The 18,497-nt window shown below is 39.1% G+C and overlaps 1 protein-coding gene across 1 annotated transcript in view; it reads right to left on the reverse strand.

Moving 5' to 3' along the window:
* adamts2 (ADAM metallopeptidase with thrombospondin type 1 motif, 2) overlaps nucleotides 1–18,497 on the reverse strand; it is an 84,271-nt gene that overhangs the window by 17,802 nt on the left and 47,972 nt on the right. Inside the window, exons 4-12 of the mRNA XM_036588047.1 lie at nucleotides 17,638–17,840; nucleotides 12,532–12,615; nucleotides 11,603–11,759; nucleotides 10,730–10,835; nucleotides 9,078–9,221; nucleotides 7,338–7,470; nucleotides 5,942–6,055; nucleotides 4,866–5,011; nucleotides 2,822–2,997 (exon numbers count right to left, since the gene is read on the reverse strand). Of these exons, the coding sequence (XP_036443940.1) occupies nucleotides 2,822–2,997; nucleotides 4,866–5,011; nucleotides 5,942–6,055; nucleotides 7,338–7,470; nucleotides 9,078–9,221; nucleotides 10,730–10,835; nucleotides 11,603–11,759; nucleotides 12,532–12,615; nucleotides 17,638–17,840 (1,263 nt within the window). The remainder of the gene's footprint in view (nucleotides 1–2,821; nucleotides 2,998–4,865; nucleotides 5,012–5,941; nucleotides 6,056–7,337; nucleotides 7,471–9,077; nucleotides 9,222–10,729; nucleotides 10,836–11,602; nucleotides 11,760–12,531; nucleotides 12,616–17,637; nucleotides 17,841–18,497) is intronic.

Below are 18,497 nucleotides of genomic sequence, written 5' to 3' on the forward strand. Positions count from 1 at the left end.
CAGCGCGCCTTCTCAGAGAGAGTTCAAAACCGATGTGTCTCACATGTCCAGAGTGAGGGGCACTGACAAATAAAATAAATGAAACCTTCACCAGAGTGACTGTGCATTCCCTCACAAGAGTGTGGAATCTCATAAACAATAGCTTTATTTGTGTTTAATTCATTTTTTAATTAATTTATTTAACGTACCCTACAAAAAGTTTTTTTTTAGTTTTTTTCCTAGCTTTTATTTATTTATTCTTTTTGCAAATAATAGCCAATGACCAATTAATTTTAATATGCTCAACAGATTATAAAATTGTGTTACAAAATAATGCAGTTTATCAAAATATATTTTATATGTTTTACTTTATTCTATTGGTGGCCTGGACTAATCATTTACAGATAAGCATTTAAAGGTAACCATTGTAGCCATTCACTTATGTTAAGTCTGTTTATCCAGACCTTTGTAAGCAAGACAGCTGATATAATTGATCATTTCACAAATTTTAACTGAGCACCTCTGGAATAGGACATAAATCTAATGTAAATGAAACTCATTTTGTAACTAATTATGTTTATATAACTATGTAATACAAATTGCAGGGGTACAGTGTCACTCTTTGTCCACATACAGTTGGTCAGCAGACTAAGAAAGATAATGACATCTTGCATGACTCCATACATGTCCTACATATCACCTTCACTGCTTTCACTACAGAATGGTTCGCAGCATGTCTACTTTTATCCCGGGTTGCAACTGCTCCTTTAAAAGTGGTGCTGAGAGAGCCCCACCCACCCAGGAAATTAGCAATAGTGGAACATATTGTTTAATAGCACTATAATGTTCTGGGTGATCTGTTTATTATTTTTATTATTTTATGTTGTGTATGTGCCTGTCTGTTGCCATTCAGGGAGAATTAAAGTTAGAATTAAAGTAATGAACTCAATGGAACGGAATTGAATTGAAAGGAATCTACAATAACTAAGGACTTATAATAAGAGTCCAGATTTTAAACAAGCTAAAAATAGGTGTCTTGTTTTCAAAGGTATCAAATTACTGTTACCAAACTAGCCTCATCTACATGAAGTCTATAGAGATGAAATTAGAAACCCTATTAGACTCAAATATACCATAAAAATCATGACTTTATTGAAGGAAATGACCTATGCCCTCATTTTCAGCAGTGTCTGTGCAGTGAGAACGGCAGTGAGCAGTGGGAATGAAAGGGTGTAAGCTATCCATGGGCTAATTGAATTCCATCTAATGTAAGAGCAATCTGGTTCTGGTGGAAAATTGGAGATGTCATTGCTGCCTAATTGGATTTCCATGTGTCTCTGCTCCCAAACACTGCAGCCCAGCATTCAGCTAATGCTTCCTATGTTCTCGAAGCTGGAGCCAAACGTTTCTCCAACGTTCTTCTCACTAGCTCCACAATGCAGCTACAAACCAATCACGCTCTCCCAAACTGGATTAACACTGAGTCCACCAAATCAAACAATTATTAAAGTAATTACGCCGTTGCCAGAGGGACAGAAAATCCAAGCACACATGGTCTCTATTCTAGCCATTTGTAGTGCTAGAACAGTAAAATACAGTTTTCTTCCTGCCAGACAGTTCTCCTGCTTCTTTCCTCTTCTGGAATTCAGCTTCCATTGCTTTTGCCATTGCCCGTATTATGTAACAAAGCAGTTATTACGGCTCAGAGCAAAAAAACTCACAGGAGGCCTCAAAGCGGATGCAGGAGGGAGCTGTAGCACCAGACCAGAATTCAAACAAAAAAGAGCCAACTGAGGTTGGAAATAACAGCTGTTGTGTGCCCCAAAAACCAGATACCTTAAACTGCGCTGACTTCTAGACTGCTGAGAACATAGTCTCCAGAAAGGCATTCCAGTGCTGGAAAAAGACTGTAACCTGAAATGCTCCCAGCTGCAAATTTCATATTTCAAAACCCTGTCTCTTTACATTAAATAAATAAAACTCAGCTTTTGTTTCTCAGCCCATACCGTACAATCAAAATATAAGAAGGTGCTGTAAATATGTCAACAGCAGACAAACAGCAAGCAGACTTCACTTTAGATCTACAGAAAGACATTCCATGATGGAGTTTATCTTATGTAGCAGTACCAGGCACAGCCTTAAACCCCACTGATCTTCCATTTAAAATGCAACAGATCACACAGTATCATAGTAAAATACAGCACTGTCAGAGACCACACTTTCATTTATTTAACTGCCAGTCAAAATGGCCCTTAAGTATAAGTAATTAACCTTTCAGCATAATGAAAAAAAAAAATAGAAAACACTAAAGAAAATTACACAGAAGCATCAACAACTAAATATAATGCATTTTTTTCAGTATTAAGCATGTTTATCCTTTGACCTTATTACAGCTTCCTTTGTTTTCTGGAGACCTGCTTTCAGCTTTTAAAAGAAATCTGCAGGGATATTTTCGCCTTAGAAGTTGTTTGCATTCTCTGCTTCTCATGATCTTTCAGAACTGAAGTAAAAGTGGAGCTTTTTTTTCCTTCGCTTTCAAATATGAAAGCTGTTTGGGTGCCTTCCCAGGTCTTGTATGGTTGTTAGGAGTCCCATTTTCTCTGTATCTTTTAGTCATTTTTTTGAATTCCTGTTTTGTCACTTTATTTTCTTTGACTTTCCCCTTATTCTACTTAAAGGCCTAATGGAAATGAAATAAATGTAGGATGGTCTTTGACTTTTGTACAGTACACCAGTACACCTATATTCCTGCCATATGCTAGCAATTTAATAGGCAGTTTATTACTTCAGAATGTAGTGTAATGTAAGGAAAACATATGAGTTTATTTTTATAACGACTCACGGTCAGGATGCTCATAAGGCAGCCAGTGGTGCTTGGCCCCCTGGTGCTCAAAGTGTGGGTCCCACATCTTGCACTGCTCCTCTCTGAAGTCCGCCAGGGCCTTGGCACACTCATCAGTGTTACACAGCTGGAACTCATAGTTGTTTCCATAGCAGGTGCGCCCACCGTTGGCAGGGCTGAAAGAGTGAAGGGAGAATTTTAAAACAGGTCAGGGAGAGGTGACATGTATAAAGTGCCAGGCTGTCAAAGAGTCTGTAATGTAAATAGGTGTTGCTAACTGGCAGCCACTGACCCAGCAATGTTTTTAAGGATTTAGTCCATTAACCTTTGATCCTTCATATCTTCATCACAACTTTTACCAAAAGACTGACACCTACTCATGACACACATTGAGTAGTGAGCATAAACTGCTCCAAACTGCTTCACTTAGCTTTCAAAAATGTCTTTAATTAATGGGTCTGTTTACTTTCCACTTTGCATTAACTCAAGATATTACAATAGAAAGCTGTTTTGCTAGTTTAGAGATGTAGAAATTATTGGTTACATCTACCCTGGCTACCCAAGCTATACGTTGGTAGGTGCTAGCAGTTTGTACATCTCTAAACTAGTAAGGTTGGAGCTTCTCTACTCTCTCTAACCTGTGAAAGCTACATGATTCATTGTGTAGGTATGGCTAACTAGTAATGTCTATTTTAGATCTTACCATAACAGCATTTTGATCAACTCTTGCTGTGTCGTACCTCTTGCCAACAATCTAATCCAAATTTCCCTCTATTTCAGTCACAATGATATGACAATATGAAGATATTTAGCATTATCGCAACACACTACTTGACAATGTGCTTTTCTGAGCATATCGTGGACATCGTCAGTAACTAAGGAACACTAAACACCCACATGTTACACAAAAAAAAGAGCACAATTATTCCTGTTTCACTAGATTTACTATTTTGCAGTATGGAAATTGTTGGATCAAAAGTTTTTATTGTATTTTTCTCAAATGTCTCAATACGAAGGATTTGCGACCTTATCAACCTACAGAAAATGTACTACTGTGATCTATGTATCGTATATTGTGAAAATGTCTTCAATTATCGTGATATATTTTGCCATATCATCCATTCCTAGTCAAAATGCACAATGAACAGTTCAACTTTGCTAGCTTAAATACAATAGTATGCAAACATTTGGGCACCCCTGGCCAAATGATACATTTTGTTGATTTTTTAAGTGAAAAGAAAAAACAACCTCTAAAGGGCTCTAAAAATAGCACTGTTTTGGAATTGCATATGCACAATTACTTTATATTAGATTAACTTGAAAATACAAAAATGTTATTTGTGCAAAGGTTTGGACAGCAGGAACTGTGTATTAACAGTTACACACGTTATTTTTAATACAGTTTGCTGAGAAGGGTCTGTATACTTCTTTTCACAAGATATCAAATTTGGTGACATTTGCATTCAAGTATATGTAGCAATTCCAAGTTATCAACACCTGCCCACAGTGTGGCATTAAAACATGCTCATTTACTAAAAATATTCCTAAAACCTTGGTGTAGCTTGGCTACACTTAGGTACTAATTGTTTACACTATTCATTGTGTAGGTGTAAGTAACTAGCAGTTTCTATATTTCTAAATTAGTAGTTTGAAGCTGAAACCTAAACGTCTTCAAAGTTTTAAGTCAGTAATGTTTAATCTAACTGCTCCATCCTATGTGTATCAAAAGTATGACCTCATGTCTCTTTAGGCTATTTATTTTGTTATTACGATTTATTATTCCCTAACTACTATGAATTATTCTGTAACTACTACCAAACAAATTTGTGCTTTATGTAGTTGTGAGAGTGAGGAATCAAACTGTGGCTCCATTTTCTAGCCCTTAGGTTTAAGTGGGATACCAACTTCCCAGACTTTCCTCTATTTTAGTTAGAATACACAGCGTTGAGTGTAGAGTAAGCTGCGCCAACAACTCCTCAGTGCTTCTTTGTGCAGGCTGAGTGCAAAAGCAGGTGACAGTATGGAAGAGTCCACTAAGGCTCACATGGGGTTGTCACACTGGCGGGTGCGGAAGCGGACACCTCCTCCGCAGGTGCGCGAGCAGGAGCCAAACTCAGTCCACTGGCCCCAGTGGCCATCCTGCCTCAGAATGTCTGGTGACAGCTTGATACAGTGACCCTTAAAGCAGTGCTGCAGGAGCAAGAAAGAGAACGAGGGACAGACAGAGAGAGAGAGAGAGAGACGTACACTCCTATTGGTTTGCATATTACACATAAGTATTGTAAGCTTATGAAACTACATCTTCTGCTCGTCTAAAGTGTGGGGACAGGTTGCTTTTCGAAATAGTAATGTTTGACTGTCACTGTTAGGTTTCAGTTACATATGAAAAATACCTGCAAATGTTTAGTTAAAGGGGAATCCCACTGCTTTTTTATGAAGTCTGCATATGTCAATCGTTATGATGTCATCAAATTCATTCAGAATGGTTTAATGTAAAATGCCTTGTTCTAGAGAATCGTACGTAGGAGTCGTTCATAACGGGGGTGACATGAACCAGATGTCTGAAGAATTTGATGCCTCTATAAACTACCTCACAGAAAGGTATTATATGAAATGGTTATGAATAACTTGCCTGAGTACAAAGACATTATTTTACCAGGTTCTGGCTTGAATCATAATTCTTAAATAACATTCGGTTATTTATGTATTTACTTTGAATATATTTTGTAAGATATCAAAGTATCATCAAGGTGTCTTTCTTGGTATGAAGAGCAGGTTTTGCCTAAATAATGATCTGACCGTTTTCTAATGGTTCCAATGTGTTTTGAGTGCTGATGAATGCTGACGTCACATCAAGGGATAAAGGTGGAGTATGGCCCTGTTCTGAAAATAGTGCTTTTGTCAGTTGATTCTTTTATTTTTTGCAGTTTTTGCAAGGAACAAATGGTCAGATTGATACAGATTCCGATTCAATATATTAGGTTACTGTAAACTGACAAAGAACACTTGACAACGCTTTGAAAAGCTAGGTGTCCCCAAACATTTGATGGGCACTAGTAAAGGTACAGCTGAAGAACAAGAAGTTTAGTGGGTTTTCTATTTTATTGCTGTGATTCGTACCTTTCCTGTGGCACACTTGGTGCCATCGATAGGAGGGCCTTTCTTGGTCTTGCAGAAGAAAGGGTTCTCCGGGTGGCTGCACCACAGCTGCTTGCAGGGGTCGTAGGTGCTGTACTAAAAGAAACAGTCATGCTCGCATTCACACATGGCAGCTCACAGAGGCCAAGGCTACAGTATCACCAGTAAAGAAGAAAACAGAAATTTCCATGCAAACCGAAGGCAAGGCAAGTTTACACCCACGTTTCACATTCAATCACAGGGGGAGGAGGAGGATTACCTTCAGCCGGCTGAAAGACTGACTGTTTCAAAACGAAGATTACACCTTTATGTAAGGCTAGTAAGGAGTCACTTTGTCAGTTTTTGAAGTCCTGTGTTTGTGTATATCTTACTGAAGTACTGAAGGATGGTGGACAGAGGGGAATAACGCTGTATGCTAACATCAATATACGGCTATTTCAGTTGATACATATGAAGCACAATTACTTCACATGGAGAACATAGAAAGAGTCAAAGGAATGATCATGAATACCAGAAAACATGACGAGTACTAGAAGAAGGTGCCATACACATGAGGGACACCTCTCTGATCAAAGGCTGACCCCTTACCTGCTTCGCTGTGCGTGCCACCTTTTGCAGCTATGAAGACAGTTCGATAAGACAGTGAAGTCAAGTGTTCCACCAAAATCTCCACTTTACCAAGAAGCCTCAAACGAATACTTCACTCAAAAAGTGCTAGAATTACTAACAATGAATCAAGCACACAAAAAATAAAGCCAGAAATGACTCAAACAGCCGTTCATTGTTAGCAACAACAGCATTTTTTGGTGAAGTATTCCTTTAAGGCAAACTCCACTTTTAGATTGGAATTTAGTAATGAGCTGTGGAACATACTGCTGTAATACAGTTCCAGTCAAAAGTTTAGACACATTTACTCATAGATTTTTTTTTTTTATTTTTGATATGTTTTCATATTTTAGAATAATGAGAAGCTTGCTGGGAAGCTTTTTCTAACAAAGAGCTCGTTTTGAGGGATATAATTTGACCAGGTGTGCCCAAACATCTGCATACAATTATTTTATTTATTTAATTTTTGGGGAAATAATTGAATACATAACCAACAACTTCTCTATTTATATTCATCTTAGAATGAATGCATAGGCCTTTAGATCAAATTGTATTTATGATTAGAAACTTACTTTTGACTGCAACTGTACATCCGTCAAGAGATGTGAAATGGCCAGTTACATGATGCTGCCACAATACAGCGCAACTGCACGTATGAGTGAATATTAAAAGGTGGTTGTAACAGAATGAGATGGGGAGAGTTGAGTGGGTTAAAGTCTGCAGATCACGGTGTGTTCTGGCTGTTGATGTCAGTGTGATGTGTCTCACTCACCGCCGTGCACATCATGTAGCCCATGCCAAAATCAAAACGGCACTGCTCATTCATGGAGTAATGCAGGCCTGGCAGCTGCGGCAGGGACGGCCACTCATGGTCAAAGGGGTCATCACGAAGACAGTCGTAGGTGCTGCAGGAAACATAGCTTTAATTTGGGCTTTATAAAGGAAGAACAGACCCCCAAGATAGGTTTCACATGCCATATATGCCTTAAACCATAACAAAGCGAACGTCTCATCCGTGATACATTTACAAAATGTGCCAACTGTGATACATGCAAACACTCTGATGAATCATTAAATCATTTACCTCTGCTATCAGAGGAGTTACGGCAGATTGCTGCATCTTCATACTGAATCTGAGATTTCTGTGTGATACCATGTTTTCTATCACTGTATGAAAGATGCATCAGGCTTCCTTCATTGTGAGTTGGACTAAGATGTTTTTAGTGCAAACTTGCAAGCACATTTAAAGCACAATTCGAATAGGTAAGTACTTAATATTGATTTAACGATAAAACATGACTGATGTGTGACTTATAAATCTGCCTGTCCAAAAAGATTGTTTGTGAGAACTTAATAAAAATTAGTTTTTGGCTTGTTAGATCATGTTCTTTACAACATATCATTAATAGAAAAAGTAGATTAAACAGCATAAAAGCCACATTTTTGTTAACCGTCAAGGGTTGAATGGCTATTTTTACATTAAATATTTTCTTACTGTCAGAGATTCCCCTGTGTTCCCCAATGTATGCCTGTTTCTGCCCGTGTCAATGCCGTGTGTTTTTCTGCCATGTGCATCTGTGTATTTCTGTTTCAGTCCTTGTCTGTGTCCCGTTTCCACATTCCCATCAATGTTCCCACCTGTGTGTTGTTCCTTTCTCCTCCTTCTCCCAGGTGTTGCCCACTGTGTAGGTCTAAACCTTTATTTCAGTCTTGGCTTTTCTAGTCGTGTGTCTAGCCTGTGTTTGATTTCCCCTTTGTTAGTTTTGTGTAAAAGTCATGTAGTATGTTCTTCTGTATCCTTCTCAGTGTTTGTTTTTGTTCATTTTCATCAATAAAACTTGTTTATGCTCACATCCAGCCTTATCACTTGCAATATGTGACACTTAGTAGTAGTGTGAATTCTGAATTTTCAGTTGATACCACATTTATGTTTGTAAGTAAAAAAGATGTTTTATTTTGATTGTAATTATGAATCTTGCTTCACAGAAAGAAAAATCATTATTTACGTTTATGCCATGTTTTGCCATTTTTTGACAGGAAAAAAGATATGAGAAAAAAGGGCAAAAAGATATAAGTACAGACTCAAGCCTATCAGTACAGAATAACAATAAAATATATATGTAACTAACTGTGTAATTGAGCCATTATGTAATGACATTTAAATACATAGCTTGACTGTACAGCAATACAACATTAACAACTTTAGACATCTATAATGCAATACAAGAGTCAATAAATTACTCAACGTCAAAGCACTTGCTTTCTGGTCAAACTTTCTTTCATAAATCCTCATAAGAGAAGGTGATAAGTCTTTTTTATTGGCGTTTTCTCTATCCCCACCCATGTACTCAGACACGCCACCTGCTTTGTGGCTTCATAAAACTTAATAGTTACTTTGTAAAACTCCACTTAAGCTTTAACCATAATGCTGACACCTGAGTATTTTGCTCAGAGCTGTAAACTAATGGCAGTGCAGTTTGGACTCGGTGGGGGTGAATGGAGGTCAGCTTACTTGAGATATCTGCTGAGCTCCTGGTGGCTGCAGCGGGACCAGTGGAAGCGGTGGAAAGCCGCCTGTACAAGAGGAGCCATGATGCTGCCCATCGGGACCTCGTCACCACACTCGTTGCCCTGGCCATCGTGCTCCATCCCTAACCTGACCATTACACAACACATAAAAAGAGTTTGATGAAAAAATCTAATCCCAATTTTCTAAAAAAAGAACTGCATGCCTAAATCCTCACACATTTGCCTCAAACTACCTTGGGTAATCTCAAAAATGGACAAAACCTCATTGCATAGCTAAAAACGGTAATAGTAGGTTTTTAAGCTACCATTTTGTCCACATTTTTAACTATTTTTATAGATTACAGTGTCATACAGTGTCAGAAGACACACAAGCACGTCTGTTTGAGATGTGGAAGTCTGAGGCAAGTGCATGAAAATTTAGTCAGTTTGCACAGTGCTAATTGCAATATGTGTAAGCTTCCATTAATTCTTAGCGACATCAGCCTCATAGCTGCCATTTAAAACTAAAACGTAGACTTCAGGCAACAAACTAGAGATGGCGCCGATATGATAATAGGTATCAGTATCAGGCGCATATCAGGAAAAAAAGCTGAAAAAATAAAACAAATCTGATCGAGAAAAAGCAAAGTGAAGTAAAGCAAATCACGCAGGGTTCAACATGAACTTTTTCCCCAACTTGTCCAGTTGGGCAAGTGGACCAAAAGTTTACTGCTCTGAGAATTTATACTGTCACAAACAAATTTTAGCTTTTAAAAACATTTTTCACATTTTAATAAGCACACATGCACATTTCTTCAGGGAAATCAATGTATTCTTAAGCCATTATTATTATTATTATTATTATTATTATTATTATTATTATTATTGCTGTTGTTTTATCTTTTTTGTTTTTTTGGTGCAAAATGTGAATCATGTCAATAAGCTACAAGTGGCTAGATTTCAACTGGATTACACCATTTTTTCCATGGACAGGGGGTGTTTGGATATGTAAGAGAAAGAATGTAGCATCAAGTATGTGGCTCACCAAATCGGTTTTCTGCAGAAAAGTCAAAACTTCAGTTTGGCTGAACAGACAAGTAAAATTCTGCTGACACAAATTAGCATTTTACTTGTCCCAGGCAATCTTGCAAATGTTAAACCCAGTCATGTTATAACATCAGTAACCACCTGATAATGTCACATGATAAGAGTAAGGGTGGGGTAGTAATTCTGAGCATAGTATATAAATATTATATGAAATAATTACACGTAAAGAAATTTCATATTGTATCAGCTTATACTCAAAGTTTAGAATTAGTACTGAAATAGAAAAAGTGGTATTGTGCCACCTCTATGCAAAACATGTCTTGGCTGATTGTCTATACGTGGTGCGAGGAGAAAACTGTGTGCATTTCATTTTTGACTTTAAATTCACCAGCTGATGTTGACAGTTTACCACAGACTGATCTCCATGCTTTATATAATACTTGCATATTTGCAGAAATATTTGCATCTCCAGGAGCTTTCCTGAGCTCACAAGCACGAAACAGTCTAAGTGGCATGCTGTTATGTTGTCTGCAGCTTCATGGTAAAAAGAATGGCTTTAAAGTGCGAGTTATATGTGTGGGCGGTCGGCTGGGATTTAGCGTTTCTCACACATGTCCTGTCTCATGAGCCACCACAAAGGCAGAGGAGAAACCATCCTCATGATTCAGAGTGCAGCTTCTCACAGGGTGACACATGCCAGTCACTGGAGCATAACCTACACATACACACACGCAGACACAGACAACACAAGCACACAAAACAGACAAAACAGTTGGAGAGAAAAAAACACGAAAACAGACAGTGAGGAAAGTATTCACTACATACAGATGTACGCAAAGGTCTGAACAAACCCAGTGAAATTACGTACTGCTGATTTTCTAAGTGAGAATGAGTTGGAGTACACTAATCTGTTAATACAAAGGCTTATTATTCAGTAACCACAGGGACTTCAATGCAAACTAATCGAGCTATTCCTAGGTTATAGAAGTGTGTAATACAACTTTGGGCCTGCCAGATCAAATACGTACTTTTTTCTACAAATTCTAGTGCACAATTTCTATTGATTTGGAAAAAATAAAGCACTAAATATTAAAATGTACCATAACTATTGTTTTATTTTTTAAATTCAGCAAATAAATGGTAATTGTTCATTCAAATGTGCAGAAGTGTTTTCACCGTACAGATTTTTTTTTTCGCTTAGAAAATGAAGAAAACATATAATGTGACCAAAAGCACCCAAACTCTATATCTATAACAACTATATTTACATCACCATCATATCAAAACCTGATGAGTCCTAATGTTTTTACTTTTTACACAGTTTTACCCTTTATGTTGTAGGAACATTGTACTGACCAATAGAAATGGTTTAAAATTACCTGGAATGATAACAAGGTACAAGGTTTTGTTATTATAGCAACAATATGCATATTATACAGTTATACTGTTAGGCTGTGTGTTCTACATTAAACAGTGCTGTACCCTGCATGCCAGTAGGCCCAAACTCTCGTCTTGTGAGGAAGATAGCGTGATCGTGGTACTCTGCGTCATTCTCATCCTCTTTCTGCTGCAGGAAGGCCCATCGACAAACATTCTCCAGACTCTGAGAAGGGTTGCCCAGCTCGATCAGACCTATAGACTTACAAAACAAGAGATGAAAACATATCCTGGATTACCTGGATAACCTGGATTAGCACCACAGCATTACATTCACCACACTTGGGGAGCTGGGCAATATGACAATATACATCGTTACTGTGATAAATTATGTCACAGTACAATATAATTTGCTTTTCTGAACATATTGTGGACATCGTCAGTACTTAGAACACTAACCTATTGCATGTTTCATTATAAAGAGAGCAAAAATAGTGCCATTTAACTGGATTTAGTGCAACACAGAATGCAAAATATTGAATAAATATTGCATTTAGAATTTTTGACAATGTTTTTCAATATGTAGTACTACTAGTTCTTTTTTCTCTGTTCCAACTGATCAGATGTCTGACAAAATAAACGCTGTGTCATATCGTTTAACATGAAAATTTCTTGAAGTATCGCAATATTATATTTTTGCCATATTGCTCACCTCTATGCAGACATTACTGACAACGACCTCACAAGAATTTTGTATGAATTATGAGCCAATTAATTTAGATTTCATGCAAATGAAGGGGTAAGAATGGCTATAACTGCTAAACCCACACTAGTCCTAAAAACTTTTCAACTCTTCCCCAGTTGGCTTGTGCACTTGAGCAAATCCTTATATGTAACTGCTGAACTTGATAGTGGCCTATGATGTATGTCACTTTCTTATTTACATCAAAAACCTTTCTTCACTACAGGAAATGACTGCACATGTATTGTGAAGATACTGTAAAAAGCTGACCACATTTTTAAAGCGGTGTTACCTTGGGAGAGCAAAGCATCATGATTCGCACCAATACTACGTTGATATGAGCGCCCAGTGAACCATCCTGATAGATCTCATTCACCTGTGGGCAAAGTTATAGACAGCCTTAGTTCAACAGAAAGTCACAAATTTTCCCCCCTTTTCCCAAGCATAGCTGATTAACTAGGAATTGCATTGGAGCTACAAGGCTAAGGAGTGTTTAAAAACATTTGGGATTAGGGGAAATACATCAATTGTTCATTCTTTTAATCCACAGTGGACACAGTGTTTAAAAACTCCAGCAGCACTTCTATGTCTGATCCACTCATACCAGCGCAACATACACTAACACACCACCACCACGCAAATAATACCTGTTTTGTGGTGGTCCTGTGGGGGTCCTCACCATTGAAGAAAAGGGTAAAAGGGGGCTAACAAAGTATGCAGAGAAATAGATGGACTACAGTCTGTAATTGTAGAACTATAAAGTGCACCTACAGTAACTGATGAAATGGACAATGAGTGTGGAAACAAGAAGGTTTTTTGCTTAAGAAAACCAGAGGCATATCACAATCAGTGACAAGGGACACATAGGCAGCAAGTAAACTGCTATGCTAAAGGCTAGCCCTAGGCTAAAGACTATCATTACCCCAAGAGACTGGCTGTTCCTTCCATGTATCTCTAATGTTCACACCGGGACTAACGTTAACTCAGACTGTCTGACTACATTGCAGGAGATGAGGGAATGCCTGACTGATCCATTCAGGTAAAAGGAATTATGTTTTGCACCGTTTCTGTGTTGTGTTATCTGGCTTTCTTGTGGTATAACAGTGAAACCAATACTTTAGGAAGAATTTCAACCAATATGTCATACGCTACTAGTGCCTTCGCCTGGGAATACTGCTGATATTGCAATTTTTTCACTACTGCATGTCTCAAATATGAAATAATCCCACACCGCTGACGTGATCCTTGCTTCATGCATCACTCAGTAGTGCAAGGGTGCATCAGAAATTGCTTCATTGTATCATGCCAGTATTGTGGAACGATGGTGCTAGTATTGGCACTAATACTGATGCGCTATTGCCGCAAAACTAGATTACATTTAGTAAAAGTGAAACTAAGACTCTAGGCTTTAAGGCATGTGCATGGATATGTGTGAATGTACGTATTCTATACCAGTATAATGTAAATCAAAAGAGCCATAATGGAATGAAACATGAGAAGTCTCTACGTATGATAACCGATTCGAAAACATACATATAATTACAACCCCCCTGTGACAGGCTAACAGGCAGCACCCCTCTTGGGGTCTCAAGACAGCCATCTGTGCACAGTCCTCTGTGTACGTGTGCCTGTAGGAGAGATATCATTTCCGTCCCGCTCACACCTGACCCTGTCTCATTCCCCATTTACATAGCCCATGATGGGGAGAAACCTGAGAAAGGGAGCAGGACCCCTGCCAAAATGCCTGGTGTGTGTGCATGAGTGTGTGAGTGTGAGAGAAAACTAATGAAGTCCTATGACACACACACGCACACACACACACACACACAAACACACACACACACGTAGACTGACAGATGGATGGCAGTTCAACCAGAGGCTGTTTAAGAATCCTTGTGCGATTGGGGGGAGCGGACAGAGCGAAAAAAGAGACAGATTGACAGAAGAAAGAAGGAAAAAAAGAGGAGATCGCAGAGTAGAATAATGCAACACGGTGCATCCATGTCCCTGAGAATCAAGCTGAGGTTAACTGACTCCTCCTTGGAGCTATATAGGAGCAATTAATTTCACCTACATAACAGTGATGGCAAATAGTAGCCTTTTTTAGATGAAATTAGGCGGCTATAGGAAGAAAGTTGAGTTGGGGCGGCACAATATATTGCTAATCATAATTGCGCCATCAGCCATCGCAATAGTGATACATGGGAAGAATGAGAGGTGGAAATGAGCTTCTAACTAATCACTGAATGTTTTATTTTGTGCAGTAACCATCCTGACAGATCACAAATGTTCTGTGGATGGTGAGATGAATCAAGACGTTCGCATAATCCAACAAACATAACATTGCTGTTATAAGAAAACTAACACTTTACTTGATCTCTGTTACATAACATTGACACAACAATGTCATTAACATGTCATGGCAGAATTTAGTTGATTCTCGAAGCGAAAATAAGTTAACAAATCTTCTACAGAAAACCAACGCAAACACAGCATTTTTCTGCCAATTTTAGTGCACAATTTCTGTTTATCTGCTGGGTTCCACATATTGGAAAAAAAAACATAAAATATAATATGTTCCATAACTTTTGCACAGGCCACATTTAATGTTTATGTTTTTTCCCCGATATGTTAAATTCGCAGATAAACAGTACAGAGGTGCATTCTCTTTTTTACATGCTACATGCTTCAGTGGGTTTACATGGTCTGCTGCTTCGTGACTGAACTGTTGTTGCTCCTGGATGCCTCCATTTCACAATATTAGCACTTACAGTTGGCCCAGGGCAGATCTAGCAGGGTAGAAATTTTACAAGCTTGATTTGTGGCAAAGGTGGTATCCTATGAAAGTACCACGTTTAAAGTCACTGAGCTCATTAGTATGACACATTCTACCACCAGTGCTTGTCTATGGAGATTGCAGGGCTATGTGCTTGAATTTATACACCTGTTAGCAATGGCTGTGTCTGAAACACATGAACTCAATGATTAGGAGGGGTGTCCACATACTTTTGGCCTTACAGTGTATACTGTAATCTCAACATCGAGCAATACAATCATAAATATGTAATTTATCTTTTAACGTTTATCAGAAAAAAATACTGCAACGTGACTCTTCAGCAATATTGCTCAGCCCTATTGCAAATTGGACTAAATTAGTCAGTTGAATGCTATAATTAGTGCTAGCCCTCATTAGAGCAAACAGAGAGGTATTGGGTTGCGACTGTGGCGATTAGCGGGTGATGATGAATCTTATAAGGAGGAGGATCACTCTTTCCTGTTTATCACCTTAGTTACTCACTCATTAAAGTTGCCTGGCAACCTTGAGAACGAGACGAGATGTCCATGAGAAAAACCTGCTGACCTCCGTCTGGACTGTAAGGCCATCCATTACTGGCCTGCTATTGTCTCTCGCTCTCTTTCATACACACACACACACACATACACACACACACACACACACACACACACACACACACACCCTGCAGGCTGTGTAACAGCTTCTTAACCTAACATATAAGTGAAAATTATCAGCAACGTTCCACGCTTCCTCTCATTACTGCTGATTTTTCCTCTGTTCGTCCTCTCACGCTGTCTGTCTCTGACGTGGACACACACACACACACACAGTGTTAACAACCAGAGCATAGGCCCCTCATTAGAGCAGGTCTGTGTCTGGCCCTCTGTTGGACCCTGCCCGTGTTCTATTAGTCCAGCTCCCAGCGTGCTGCCGAGCAGGTAAGCTAATTGACGAGCGGGAGGCCAAAGTGCCAGAAAATCATTAGGATCAAATTAATAATGCACCAAGGTCTTCCACCGGAGCTTGTCTTCTGCTAGGCAACCAAACAGCAGCACAAACAAAAATGAGGCACGCGCGCCCCAGACTAGACAAAGAATGGACTGAGAAGGAAGGAAGGATGGGGAAAAAGAAGAAAGAGTGAAAAAGGGACTAAATGTACACATTTAAAAATGAAGTAGATCTGGAGGTAACCAAAAGTGTTTCCTCTGTGACCTTCCTCTATAGAATCCCTTTTAGCACCTTTATATTTAAGAGTGCAGGGTTTTTGGATGGAGAGATGGCAGGAAATAAACAAAAATCGAAGAAAAATGAGGCATTCTAAGCAGAGACGAGACTAACGATGGACTGAGAAGAAAGGTAGAACACAGAAGAACATACAAGGATTAGTAAAAAGGGCTAAATGTCAGGTTTTTGGAGGTGAACAGGGCTGATGGGCCAATGCAGAATGCTGTGAACAGGACCTGAGGTTGTGCAAAGCTAGAAAAAAAAACGGTTTCACCAGAATAGCCTGGAAATGTAGACTACCTCCTAGTTTAACCGAATGCATAGATAGTTCATTGCAAGTCCAGTCTTGCCCATAGATCCAAAGGCACATCAATCCTTCAGGTAAAAAACCTTGTTAGGGACGTGGACGGAATTTCCACTGTGTGAGCAGCTGTCAGGGAGATGGATGGACATTTGACAACGTGCTCTCTCATTCTGAGAGCTGCAAAAAAACACTGTCACACTCCAGCTGATCCCCCACATTCACCTCAGGTTACACAGAGGCCAAGTTCAATGCTAGATACTTTGTCAATCTTGAAACCCTATAACATCATGTGGCAGATTAAACAGCATAAGATGTTCTAGCTAGTTTTCAATTGCTACAGTAGCTTGTTAAAACTTGCCCTGGCAGTCTTCTAGACCAGCAGGTGTGAAAGATAATTCTAGAACTCCTGCACTGATATATTCCCTTCCAGAGTGAAATTCAGAGGTGGCAGAAAACAGCAAGTCATGAAGATGAAGGATTTTGCTTGAAAACAGATCTGAGAAGAGCAACTTTGAGCCTATTGATACTTGTCATTTCAGGCATCCAGGATGTCCAGATCCATAGTCCATGTACACCTGGTTACGAAAACGCATTGCTTTTACACAGAAAGAAGTCTGATTTGCACCAAAGCTGCTACACACATCGGAGCTACATGCAAATCCAAGAAACTGTCTTCCAGAACTGTCTGAGACGATGATGTGCCAGAGTTTTGTTTTATGCAGTTATGCATTTCATAAGAACTAAAAGGAGGAAACAGTTCTAGTTTTTATGATGCTTATGAAGCAAAAGGTGACGGTATACAGTTGCTTTTTTTTCATCTATGATTGATTTTCACTAAAAAAGTAGTTCCGTCTCAGAGGAGTACAGATACATTTACACACAGCTCAGCTGCACCTCAAACCACCTCCTGAAGTTGTGAGAGTGATCAAATAGCGATATGTCTTTGTTGCATTTACGCTAATTTTACAATCAGATAACAATCCAATCAGCTCGAGATCCATGAGGTAGCTCAGAGTAAACCGGCTCAGAAACACATAAGAGTTTTTCTATGTGTGAAGGTTTGGAGTACTTACTATGTTCATAAGTGTCAGCAGGTATTTCTGGATGTGCTCTCGGCCATGGAACTGAACCACTGAGCAGTCCACTCCCAGGAGGACTTCGATGTTGAAGATCTCGTCTTGGTGTGAATGTCTTTTGGAACGTCTGCTGCTGTTCACTTTTGGTTCAAACCCTCTGGAGAGAGCCTCCATTCCAGCCAGGCCACCCAGCGCTGAAGCTGCAGAAACAACATTCACCATTTGAAACCAAAGCCTGGAATTCATGTATGAGGTAACATTTACATTACACATTACGTGGTTGAAGATCTGCTGTGACAACACAAAATATTTTTAAATCAGATCTGAGCATCTTGTTTATGTGATATACCGAGACAAAAATGAAATCGGAATTCAATTTATATATCACACCATCTGCATATCACTGTCTTCATCATCCACTGTTGGCTAATGATTATGCGATTCGTGTACCTGGGTCCTCAAAAGTCAGAAGTCTGTTAAAGAGCTTGGAACGGTCAGGTTTAGATCACGTTGGAGTTCTCACAGGCCTTTCACTCTTAACAGATTTTACACTGCATTTCCCTTGCTAAAGCTTTCTCCTTACCTTTTTCTTCCTAACTTTCACTGAAACATTTTTAATCTGGTATGCTTGAACCACTATCCGTGTTTATGACAGATGAGAAAATTAAACAGACAAAAACAGCCAATCAGATCAGGAAAGTGCAGCTCAGTTCATGAAATTTCCCATTTATTTGTTTGGTAGTGTGCGTGTGAATGTGTATGTCTGTCTGTCTGTCTGCCCTGCGACGGACTGGCGACCTGTCCAGGGTGTATCCTGCCGTCTGCCCAATGACAGCTGGGATAGGCTCCAGCACCCC

This window comes from Colossoma macropomum, unplaced genomic scaffold, assembly GCF_904425465.1.
Source record: "Colossoma macropomum unplaced genomic scaffold, Colossoma_macropomum, whole genome shotgun sequence".
Classification (NCBI taxonomy): domain Eukaryota; kingdom Metazoa; phylum Chordata; class Actinopteri; order Characiformes; family Serrasalmidae; genus Colossoma; species Colossoma macropomum.